The sequence below is a fragment of the Crocuta crocuta genome, unplaced genomic scaffold (genome assembly GCF_008692635.1).
Source record: "Crocuta crocuta isolate KB4526 unplaced genomic scaffold, BGI_CrCroc_1.0 scaffold119, whole genome shotgun sequence".
Taxonomy (NCBI): domain Eukaryota; kingdom Metazoa; phylum Chordata; class Mammalia; order Carnivora; family Hyaenidae; genus Crocuta; species Crocuta crocuta.
Window position 1 is genome coordinate 1,277,012 of NW_027551562.1, and position 12,575 is coordinate 1,289,586.

Sequence of the window (12,575 nt, forward strand, 5' to 3'; positions counted from 1 at the left end):
CAGAAAAGTATCAGGGGTGGGGGGTGGGGGCGGGGAAGGGCTGGGAGGCCTGAGTTCAAGCCCCATGTCAGCTCTGTGCTGACAGCTCAGAGCCTGGAGCCTGCTTCGGATTCTGTGTCCCCCTCTTTCTCTGTGCCCCTGTCCTGCTCATGCTCTGTCTCTCTCTCTCAAAAATAAATAAAAATAAAAATAAATTTTAAAAAAGAAAGTATCAGGGTAATTCCTTTTTGACCCTAAGGGAAATGAAAATAAGTACACGCATAATAGCAAAGATGAGGTTTCTGAGGCCGAAAGAAATGTCCAGTGTCTGCTCTGGGCTGGAATTAAATCACCTTCGAGTGGTGACACTTGTTTCCTTGGGCAGAGCGGCAGTAATGGTGGGTTATGCCACATATGCCCAACCATCTTAAAAAGCGAGACTACATACTCATGCGCACCACATGCAATTTTGTGTGGAAAGGAAAATCTTTGTACGTTTGACTTGCACTGGGTCAAAATAATCGTTAAGTATCATTGGCAGCAAAAAGATGAAAAAATCTTGATGTAGCTCAATGAAGAAATGTTACAGCGAAGAATCTTCACCCAGTCATTGACCAAATTAGCACCAACACTAATAAAACTTAAATCCCAGTTCAAGGATATAAAGCAGTTAGGGGGAACAATCCAGATGTTTGCTCTTTCTCTTCCTACCGATCTTCACATATTTAAAACAGCATACATTAAATATCTCATATTTAAATTATTACATGGGGGTGCTCAGATGGAGCAGTCAGTTAAGCATCTGACTCTTGATTTCGGCTCATGATCTCACAGTCGTGGGATTGAGCCTCACGTGGGGCTCCATGCTGAGTGTGGAGCCTGCTTGGGATTCTCTCTTTCCCTTTCCCTCTCTTTCTCCCACAAATAAAATAAAATTAAAAAAACAATAAAATAAAATAAAATAAAATTTTAAAATGCTATGCATTCGGTGGTTCCAGTTCCTTGGGCCACAATTTTATGATTCCCCAAGTGAGTCAGTCCCTGGTGAAAGACGAGTCCAGCCAGTTTGCTTAGAAAAGTTTCAGCCAAGGGCGCCTGGGTGGCTCCGTCGGTTAAGTGTCCGACTTCGGCTTAGGTCATCATCTCGCGGATCATGGGTTCGAGTCCCACATTGGGCTCTGTGCTGGCAGCTCAGAGCCTGGAGCCTGTTTCGGATTCTGTGTCTCCCTCTCTCTCTGTCCCTCCCCCGCTCATGTTCCGTCTCTCTCTGTCTCAAAAATAAATAAAAACTATTAAAAAAAAAAAAAGAAAAGTTTCAGCCAGTTATCAACCAGTGGGGAAGCCCCGGATGTGTGCTGTGTACTTGCCAACTAACGGGCATTTCCAGGCTTCCAATTCCACGTGAGACACAAGCTCGCCCCTACCTTTCTCTCGCCTACCTGACTCTAGTCCTGGAACTTCATGGAAAAGAAGCATGATTAGTCAACGTTAACAGATCAAATTGCCTACTTAATCCACTCAATGCTCCCTGAAGGCTTCAAATCCACTTGCCTGTCTGAAGAGAGTGAAAAACCAGACCCCTCTAATGACTCTCCTGGGCTGAACTCAGCAGCTGTCTCCCGAGTCAGGGCTAAGGGCTGCCTGGGGAGATGTGTTGTCGGAAAAAGCCATGTTACGGGAAGAGTGCAGATGCACTGTGGGTAAGTGGACAAAGCCCTCCGTGCTCTCTACCCAAAACGCCTGCAGCTGTGCCATCCAGTGAACATCGAAACTTAATCTGATGTTAAAATGGTTAAAAATAAATTACGGATGGAGAAACATTCACCTGTGACTTCCTGCATACAAGATCGAATACAGACGATTAGATTTTGACAGCTTACCACAGAAACAGTAAGGCCTGAGAACGCACCTTCTTCTTTCTCTTTAAAACCAAGACCGAAGATTTCAGGCATGTTTGGGAGCAGGAATTTCAGGTCAGGGTTCTCCAGGGGTCTTCCTCCCTCACCCTTGGCCTCCATCTGCTTGTCTGTGGGTCTCAGGTTCATAGTCAGTACCTTGGGTAGGTCTTCCCCAATTACTCTGGTTCACCACTCTGTCCTTTACTAACATTGTCCTCTATGACAGCAAGTTCACATGAGCTGTTGAGCTGGTGGTAATCCCAGGGACCAGGACCTCTTTGACAGCTTGGACCTCCTTCCTCATCTCTCCCCCCAACCCCCAACACAGCGCCTCAACAAACAGCTGAGTAATGAATGACTGAATGAGCGAACAAATAAACATCTTGAAAGGGGAGACTGACGTGTTCAAGTGGACGATAGAAGTAAAATGAGCTTGAATTTAGACAGTTCTTCTTGTGGGCATTGGAACACACAGAAAAGGCACCAGCTACTTTGCCCCTGCCCTGGAGGGGCAGAAACCAAAGGAAAGATACCAAACCCCAGGGATCAATATTACTCAACAGAACACAATGATCATGTTGAAAACAGGACCCAGAAAGAATGCAAAAGGTGATGATGTTTGCAATGATGTTTGGGTGTTTATGTCATGCAATCAAAACTCAACTGCGAGAACAGTTTTCGTTCTCTAGTTAGATAAGATTTTTACCTCCAGTACCTTTTATTTATGTATTTATTGCTTTCACTTGATGCTGAATTTGATATTGATGTTTTAAAACAGTTCACTAGATGGTAATTATGCCAACCTACTACCCTATAGTAGGATAACTGTACATAGTCAATGTCCCCATTGCTTCTCGTGAATTCTTATTTCCTGGGCTAATTTCCTGGGGCAATTCTGAAGTGTAGATAAGTCACCAGGACAGCCACGGATTCCCGGCATGCATCTGGGGCTGAGAAACTAAGGCCAAGGTCAGTGCTGAAAAAAAGTGAAGGGAGCCTCCAGGCAGACCTAGCCTTGTGCAGGTGAGGACACTGGGGCTTGGAGGCAAGAAGTGGCTGCCTCACGTCTTGAGATACGAAGTGGAACAGTCAGAGCTCCAATTGGGTTCTCTGGAGTTTTCCTCCAGACCCTTCCCACCATTATTTGGACAAATTTTGGATCCTGCAGAGATCTTCCCCAAGATCACAAGACTGACCATCAGTTTAGCACGAGGAGCCTGTGACCCTCAGGTTAACATGAGGGTTTTGATCAACAGGGCAATCACAGAATTCCTTCTCTTCTCCCTATGGGCACAAAGAGCAGGATCTAAAAATGGCTCCAGCGGAGACTGATGAAGCCGTAACAACCCAAATGTGATTTTCTTGTCCTGCTTCGAGCCTGGCCAGCTCTCCTCCCTTCGCATTTCCTTGTCTCCTGGGCTCAACATTCTCCGATCCAAGTGGGACTACGTCAAATGTTTGGTTGTCATTTTGTCACTAGGCAGACATGACAGACTGCCCGGCTTAGCCTCTGCCAAGCAGACAGTGATCACATCAGGGCAGTCAGGGGATGAGACGCTGCCTAGTATGTCAGGACAAATTGGAGGAAAATCTGGTCATTCCCTGCAGCTCTCGCAGAAAATTTCTAAATATCAGTGGGGACCCATCTTTAGAAGGTGAACACACACACACACACACACACACACACACACACACCATTTGGAGACTCACTGACTGACCTGGCAACAACATAGAAGGTAGAAACCCAGCACAGACCTTCAAGCTACAAAGGGACAAAGAGGAGGCAGTGTGGCCAGATGGAAAGCATGTGGCTTTTGGAGTTAGACATAACTGGGTTCTAATTCCAGCTCTGTTATTTACTGGCTCCATGACCTTTAGGGAATTAATCAATCTCTGCAAATCACAATTTCCTCATTTGTTAAACAGACACATCACACTTATTCTGTTCGGTTGGTGCGGACATTAAACGGAAAGAACATGAACGATGACCCCAATGTGATACCTGACCCCAGACCCTCTACTTCTAGGAATGTTAGCGATGATGTGGGTATTTCTCTGTGCCTCTGGCAATGGAGCACACCCGCGTTGTTTTGTTGAGTGGAATACAGCAATTCTACCGCCGTTTTCAACCTTCACAGTGCCCGCATTAATACCATGGTAACAGTGATGACCCAAGTCAGTCTATGGTGTAGAAGCCACAAATCTCTACAATGAGGCAGCACGTGTGTACTTTTTTTTTCTGGGGGATTCTTTTAAAAAACTTGGAGGAGTGACAGAAAAAATGTCTGTGATGCCATGGCGGGTGTGAAAGGGATGGGGCGGACAATGCTGAGGATGTCACAATCGATGAGGGCCAGACCCCAGGCTCTAACAGAGGGTCTGCCTCTCAGCTGGCCACTTGTCATAAAAATCAAGTTAAAATTATAAATGATAGTATTATTATCATTATTATTTTTTTTTTACAAATAGTTTATTGTCAAATTAGTTTCCACATAACACTCAGTGCTCATCCCCACAAGTGTCCTCCTCCATGCCCACCCCCCCTCCCCCCCACATCCATCAGTCCTCAGTTTTTGTCAGCATTCAAGAGTCTCTCATGGTTTGCCTCTCTCCCTTTCCCCCACCATTTCCGCCCTTCTTCTCCCCCTTGTTCCTCCGTCAAGTTCCTCCTAATCCTCCTATACGTGCAAACAGAAGTGATAAAAGGTTTTAAGCAGGGCAGTGACATATTCTGATTTAGATTTTTAAGAGATCAGTTTGGCCTACAGGAGCAACAATGGATTTAATCAGACACACTCCATCTTAGATTTATGAGAGGAAGTGTTTGTGTTGCTATAAAAAGTATTGTGTGATCGTGTGATTTTTATCACAATGTGTTATTATCATTATTAAATTATTACCGTGTGATAAAAATCACACGATCACACAATACTTTTTATAGCAACACAAACACTTCCTCTCATAAATCTAAGATGGAGTGTGTCTGATTAAATCCATTGTTGCTCCTGTAGGCCAAACTGATCTCTTAAAAATCTAAATCAGAATATGTCACTGCCCTGCTTAAAACCTTTTATCACTTCCTTTGGAATAAAATCCAAAAGCAGCAGGCCCACAGGGATGAGGTCCTGTCTCCTTTAACTTCATCTCATACCCCTTTCTTGCCTGCTCATTATGCTCTAGCCACGAGAGCCTTTTTAACTGTTTTCTAACACACCAAACCTTTTCCGACCTCAGGGCCATTGCACTAGCTGTGTTCCCTGTCTGAAAAGCTCTTCTCCTGGTCATTTGCATGTAGGGCCCTTTCAGCACTCAAACAGAATCTTTAGAGGCCTCTACAATCCTTCTGCAGTAATTCTATCCACCTCGTATTCATATATCTCTACTTCTTTGTAGCACAGATATGTTTTAGTTCATTGTCTGATTTCCCCGTAAGAGGCAAGCTCCTACCAGACAGGGACCAAGTCTGTGTCCTCACTACTGGATCCCTAGGATCTAGAATACTGGGTGCTCATTAAATAACTAAATGATTAAGAGCTCAAGCCCACAGGCTGATTTTAGATAGAGCATTCAACCAACAGAGAAATGTGATCTTTAATGTAAGAACTGCTTTCACTTACCATCCCAAGTTCTGTCTTTATTCTGAGAGCTTTGATGACCATGTTGATGACCCATCCAATAGCCTCATCTTGAAATTTCTGGATATCCTCCCTCAATGTCAAAGCCCTCATTTTTGGTCTGCTTCAGTGACCTGCTTCTGCTTTTATAGTCTTAACATTGAATAGTCCATCATGGTTCAAACTTTTTGCCTTCTAGTTTTCTTACTTTCAATCCGCCTAGAGGCTCAGAGCATAAGCGGCCATACTGGTAACCAAACCTGGGTTCAGGAAGCCAAGACACCAAATTGATGAGCAGGACATCTGCCTGTGTCAAGGGTCATTGATGCAAAGCATAAGTGCTCAGTGCATCCGAGGGCAACCCAGAAGGCCGAACAGCAATTTTAACCCAAAAGGATACAGATATAGGGGCAGGAAGGCACGTAGCATCAACACAAAGGGATTATCTTTAGGCTCGACAGGGACCAGAAGATAGCACACGAGGGCCCAGAAATAATTCTTAGTAACATTGCTTGCTCTTCCAAACCACGGATAGACTCTTGAAATGGGTGTCAGGGAAGGGAGGGGAATGGAGTTGGGCTGTTCTTGGAAATCCAGAGTTCCTTCATCAACTGTGACAATCTGGCTTCCGACCCCATCACCTCATCAAGTCTGCCTCCTACCAGTGATGTTTTTCAATCTAATTCCAACTGGTAGTTTTCCTCTTTCATCATCCCAGGCCCCTTGGTTATAGTGGACATTGTTGATCGCCCTCTCCTCCTCAAAATTCTCTGTTCTCCAGGCTTCCATGATACCACATTCCCCCATTCTCTCACGATCACTTGGGCTGCTTCCAGTCTGTGTCTTTCATGGGATTCTTACTCTCTTTCACCTCCCATCAGCTGCCCCCCAACGTCTGTCCTATGCCTTCGGATTATTTTATTTTGCATATTCCCTCCAGTTGTCTGTGCCACTCTCGTGGCTTCAGTTTGCATGCAGGTCCTGATGCCTGCCAGGTTCACATCTCTTATACTGTTCTTTCATGCCCGAGCTTCAGAAGTGTGTGTTCAATTGCCTTCTGGATCTCTCTTCCTGATGCACCCTAGCCACCTCAAGCTCGACATACCCCAAACTGAATTCCTAGTGTTTCCCTCCCAGTCTTCTTCCATTCCAGGATTGCTAATTTCAGAGGTGAGTTCCACCATCTACCCAGTCGCCGAACCCAACAACCTAGAGGTCAGGTTTGACTGGCTCCTCTCCCCTACCACCCGTAGCTATCATTCCATTCATTCATTCATTCAACAAACTAATCAAGCCCTTCTACTTACCACGTATTAAGTGAAATCTAGATTTCCTGTCTTCATGAAGCATATAAACTACTGGCTGACTTTACCTCCAAAGTGTTTCTTTCCTCTGTCCCTCCTTCCCTTTAATCAATAGCAGTAGTTGGCATATAATAGATGCTCAATTAATCTTTATTGAATGAATGCATGCATGAGACTGTAACTATCTGAACATCTGCTGTCTACACAGGACAGATTATAGCTCGGCATAGTGATGTCATTAAAAATATTTCTAAGCATACATTATGAATCAATAGAAGCCAAAACATCTGGCCAATTTGGCTGGAAACCCCCCAGTGAAGCACTGGTTTGTTTCATCTGTCTTAGGCAAACTCTCAGATGGTCTGGGCTCTCTGCAGCACTGACAGGGTGTGTGGTAGCACACGGGCTCAGCCAGACCACTCCTGACCTCTTCCAGGTGCATATTACATCTCTGAACTACACACACGGCTCGCGGACTTCCAGAGTTAAGGCCAAGTTCAAACTCTGAGAGCCTCGTCTGTGACCATTTCAACCAATCCAGTCACTTCCAAAGTGTCCTCAGTGCTACTTGGTGATTTATGAGTATCAATACACATTCACTGGCTTTTAAGTCCAGAGGCACCAAAATGAATCGAGATTATTCGTGCTGCAGACGGTACAGATGGATCTTATCCAGGCAAAATTCGGCATCACAAGAAATACACAGTATGGCAAAACACCAAGAATAATTTGTGACTGATAATGACATGTCATAACAACTATCTCACGACACCAGCAAATATCTTTAGGAAACCAACAAAGAAAATATTTCAACTATTCCTTCGCAATTTTACCTGATCAATCGATCATGAAATAAAACCAAGCATGTCCATGTCTCTCTTCTCGGTTCTCAATTTTGAGTAGCAAGGCCACTACAACAGAGACCAGTACAATTAAGAATTATCCCAACTTCCACAATCAGATTAAACAGAAAGTTTTTCAAATGGAAAGACCAAAAAGAGAAACCAAAAACAATAAAAGCAAGAGAGGATTTTATGCACAGTTACTGAAGTTTCCAGGGTGAGGCACCTCTTAATAACCAGGATTCAGGCTCAAGCTACAAATAGGCAAAGGAACAGAGAGGGCAGCTGGCCATGAACCCACTGTAGAAGTATACAGGGCTGTTATTTTGTAGAACAGCAAACTGTACCTTGCATACCGGTCCAAAGATGGAAAGAAGTAGACACTGAGATCACGTGATGACTTGTGAGCACATAGAATTTTGGGGAAAACAAAACATTCACAGAAGAAAAGTGAAGACCTAAATGCAGACTCTTACAAAGGCACGCAGGCTTAGCTGGACCTACATCCTTCCCCCATGGAATCTGACCCATGCACTGTTCTGTCTGTAGCTTCTTCACACAGAACTGGAAAGGGACAGGTTAACCTGACCTCTGGGTACCCCAGGCATCTTTCAAATGCAGAAGAAAGACGGAAGATGTTCAGAATTTTAACCTTTTCTATTTTAAATGTCTTTACACAGATAGATTTTTCTGATCTGCAAGTTAATGAGCAACGTTCAGGTTCATGGATTAAAACAATTAACCCTTCTATGTCTTCATAAAGCTGCCGACACTCTTGATTTGGTTGACTGACTGCACAGCGCTTTCAGCTTTTGCTTGAAAAACTATTTCCAAGTCTTCTATAATATATTGGTTTTTGTTTATTTCTTTAAAAAAGCACAGTGGAGTCGCATCATTAACTGACATGAATTCGGCTCTCTGTGCTTGGCCTAAATGACTAAAAGTAAACTCCTAAGAGGGCAGGAGATTTAGCCCATGCTCTGGACAAGCGTGCTGGGGTAAGAGCATCTCTGAATCCCTCTGGCTCTCTCCCCTGATCAGCCTCACTCTTGTGCTGCATCTCATTGGATTTGGTGTGATTCTAGTATTTGAAACCATTTTTTAAATAATTTGATTATTAGTGATTTACACCCATGTACTGACTTAGTAGCCCTCCCCTTCATTTAAGATACAAATCCATCCTAAATAGGAATAGAACTATGTGGCCAGCTTTGAAATCTAGGCTACTCCTGATGTTCTCCTGCTCAGCCTGGGCATCACTTGGAGATGGTTTTACATCCCCAGATCAACAGTGCCCTCCTGATTTTAAATATCAGAAGACAACTCAGAACTCCTGGCCTGCTGGCTACCTAAGAAATGGCATTCTCACGGACTTGATCTTCAACTCTTGTGGTTAGTTCAATGACATCAGGTTTATCTTTTCCAACATGAGGAATTTGGGGAGGGGGTGGAGATTATAATCCACCTTCACATGACATTTATTTTCAGCTAGGTCAAAAAAAAAATAAGGGGGTGTGGGGAATCCTCTGGTATTGCTGGCATTTCCTGAAATTGCATACATAGGTTAATTGCATCATAGGAGAGATGTTGAATCGTTTGCGATTATGACACTCAGCAGAGACAAGGTTAAAGAGGAATCAGGTTTCTCTGAGGTGTCTGAGCTGGGGGTACATGATAGCATTCATTCACAGCTAACCAGAAGAAGGAAGCCAGGACTTACGTTCTGTTTCCCCACTATGTTATCAAAGGGCAGCTCGGGGCTCCAGGATCCTTCTGTAAATGTCGCCCCACTGGTTCGCCTGTCTGAGGAGCTCACCGACTCCTTGACAATGTCTTCGGGCAGCGACAGTAGACTCTCCTCAGGCTGCTTAATCAAATAGGTCTCTATATTATGCTTCCGCAAGAATTCGTTTCTCTCTTTACCATGGCCCTCTTCCACATTGTAGTCCCCGTTGAGGCAGTCCAGCGTGGCTTTGGAAATGTGAATCCTCCTGTGTGCACAAAGCATAGGTCATTACACCCTCCTGAGGGGGCCTGCAAAGGCCATCGCTGGCTTTGGTCCTGTGCAAAGCCAGCAGCAAGACTGCACACAGGTACTGTGAAGACATGTTCTCAAGGACAATATGCGTTCCCTTGAAAAAGCAAAAAGAATGAAAGAAAACAGAAGTACAAGCATAAATCAAGGAGAAAGAAGTGTTATTGCTGACTTCACCGCAAGGGACACCACAACCTCTGATAAAATACAGCCTTGATGAGCCACACTTAAGTACTTCTTTTGGATTTTCTTATGACTTTCAGCCTGATCCCACCGACCTCCAAGAATCAGTGATTTTTCAGTGTTGTTGATGGTACTAGACACACATGTTCCATACATGTTTCTGAACCCAACAGTGATTATTGTCCAAATCGCTGTGCAGCAATGGCAGCTTTCTTATTGTCTTGGGACTTTTCCTATCATTTTAATTTTCCTAGGTTTATGCCTGCATCCTTCAACTTGTCTACAAGATTCTTAAGAACAAAGGCAGGTCTTATAAGTTCACGGGGCTGCCTGGAGGGTCCTCTAGGAAAAGCACTCCATGAGGCAATTTCTTCTAGAAAGTGTATATGTCAAGGAGCAGGGAACAAAGCTGTGAACCAGGCAGGCAGACACCGGGCTATGCTCACTCACAAGGTAAGTAACTCATCTGTACATCATTACTGGCCATCACAGCTCATGATCCAAGTTTCGATTTTTTTTTTTTTTTTTTTTTTTAGTTTAGCAAAACAACAGATGGCATCAGGGGCCTTAACGATCAGACTTCAGTTGTGGGAACTTTTGCGTGGTAAATCCTTTGGGGAAGAGTTTTCCTGTCCTCGTAACTGTCTGACTCAAGCTGACTCCTTGCTGGGATGTATCGTGATCTGGGTAGATTAGTATGGTGATGAAGGTCGTGGACTGTTTGGGACGATTGCCTGGATTGAAACCCTAGCTTTACCACTTGCTAGCTGAGAGATCTTGGGCAAAATACTTAAACTTACTGAAAGTGTGTTTTCTCACCCATAAATATGGGAAAAGGACAATATCTACCTCTTAGGGTTACTGTATTAGAGGAGTTGATTTGTGTAAAGTAGTCAAGACAGTACATGATATACTGTACACACCATAAAAGCAAATGCTAAATTATTAAGAGTATTCTCAAAAATGCCACTGTGATCATGTCACTGTTGTTTATTCCTTATATCCCCAAGGCTTATAGGATACCACCTAAGTTCTGAACAAGGCTTCTAAGCCTCTATTCTATGGGCTTTGCCACTACAAAACTCATTTTCTTACTCTGCTCCCCTACTGTATCTTATGCTTTCTCCAGCTAATCAGGTAACCAGGATTTCTTCAAATTCAAGGTGCTATTTCATGCCTACTAAACTCAGAACAAGCCATTCTCTCTGTCTAGAATGCTCATTCCATGTTTTCTGCATGATAATTTTCTACTCTGATTCAGCTCAAAAGTCATTTTTTTAGGTTGATTTTAGTGCTCCTTTGAATGAATGAATGAATGAATGAGGTGGGTGCTGAATATTTTGCTTGGCTTTTGCAATCCTAAAAAAATATATATATAAGGAAACAATAAAATTTTTTGAAAGGGACGTTTCCATATACACTGTACTTTAAGCACTATCTCTACTTCCTGGTTACTCTTTTCACCCATCCTGCTAACTCTCTGCAAAACACACATAAAGAAATAGCATTTCTGATCATTTAAGATCCATTCTCCATATTTTCCAAATAAGTGTCATTGTACAGAGTCCTTGATTTCAAAGGCAAGGCAAGGTGCTAAAAATAAAAGTGTACAAAACATGTTTTGAGCTCTCTTCAGAAATGTGTTGAGTAAGTGCAAATTATTCTCGTGAGGAATTTTGTTAACACTTGCGAACTCAGTCATGCTAACCTAGGAAAACAGAAAAGTCACTTGACCTTTTATGAAATGCATGTTCCAGTCTTCTTTCTCAGATCAAGTTCAGAACTGGGGGCTAGAAAGCTGTCTTTTTCTCCGTGGCAAAATGAAACTCCTTGGAAGGGTTTCGTTAAGTCTGATGGTTGATTTTCTCTTAAAATAATTAAGTTAAATACCAACTTCATTTGATATTTTCTCTGGATTCGACATTTTATTAGTCTGCTGCCAGCGCTCAAGGGAACTAACATTTGCATATACTAAATCAATATTATGTTTCACATAGTGGAAGGCATCCTCGCTTTTATTTATTACTGATTCCTCTGCTGAAGTCCCAATCAATATACACTTAAATGTTTTGATAGAAACTGGGCTTCGGATGTTCATTTTCATCCTTGCTACTGCCTTGAGCTTGTGAGTTAGGCATTTGCAGATGACAGTGTGGTAATTATATTTCCCTCTAAGGGAATGAATCAGTTCTCAAACAATATTCTCATATATCGAAAATGTTGGGCCAACATTTTCTAGTAATTTCAAACGCCAGGATGTAATAATAATAGTCATGATAGTAAATAAAATGTAACAATTGGGTAACGCTTATTTTGCATAAATGTTATTTTGTAGCTAAAGGTATTACTCTATGCATGGCTGCATGACTGGTCTCTTACCATCTCTATTCTTCCAACGACTCAAGGGGACAGGCATTTCTGCATTTCGTCCCCTCTTTTTGCAGATGGTGCAGCTGGCCCAAGCACAGTGAGTAAGTAGTTAGCCTGAAGTCATATCACTGGTGGGTGGCGGTACAGAATTGAGACAAGGGCTTCCATTTTCAGAGTCTTTTCCACGCCCCTCCAGCTATATCTTATGGTCGCCACTACAACCAGGACCACAATTAATATATGCTGAGCACAAGACAGAAGTCTTCATACACACTATCTCATTTAACGAAAGCTCAAGGACAGGGGTCCTCAGAGTGTGGTACCAAGGCCAGCAACTCCATACCATCCGG

At 43.2% G+C, this 12,575-nt stretch overlaps 1 protein-coding gene across 1 annotated transcript in view; it reads right to left on the bottom strand.

Annotated features, from left to right (window-relative positions):
- Window positions 1–12,575, bottom strand: part of ADCY8 (adenylate cyclase 8) — a 222,033-nt gene that overhangs the window by 95,511 nt on the left and 113,947 nt on the right. The window contains exon 9 of the mRNA XM_077750010.1: window positions 9,358–9,628. Coding sequence (XP_077606136.1) covers window positions 9,358–9,628 — 271 coding nt within the window. The remainder of the gene's footprint in view (window positions 1–9,357; window positions 9,629–12,575) is intronic.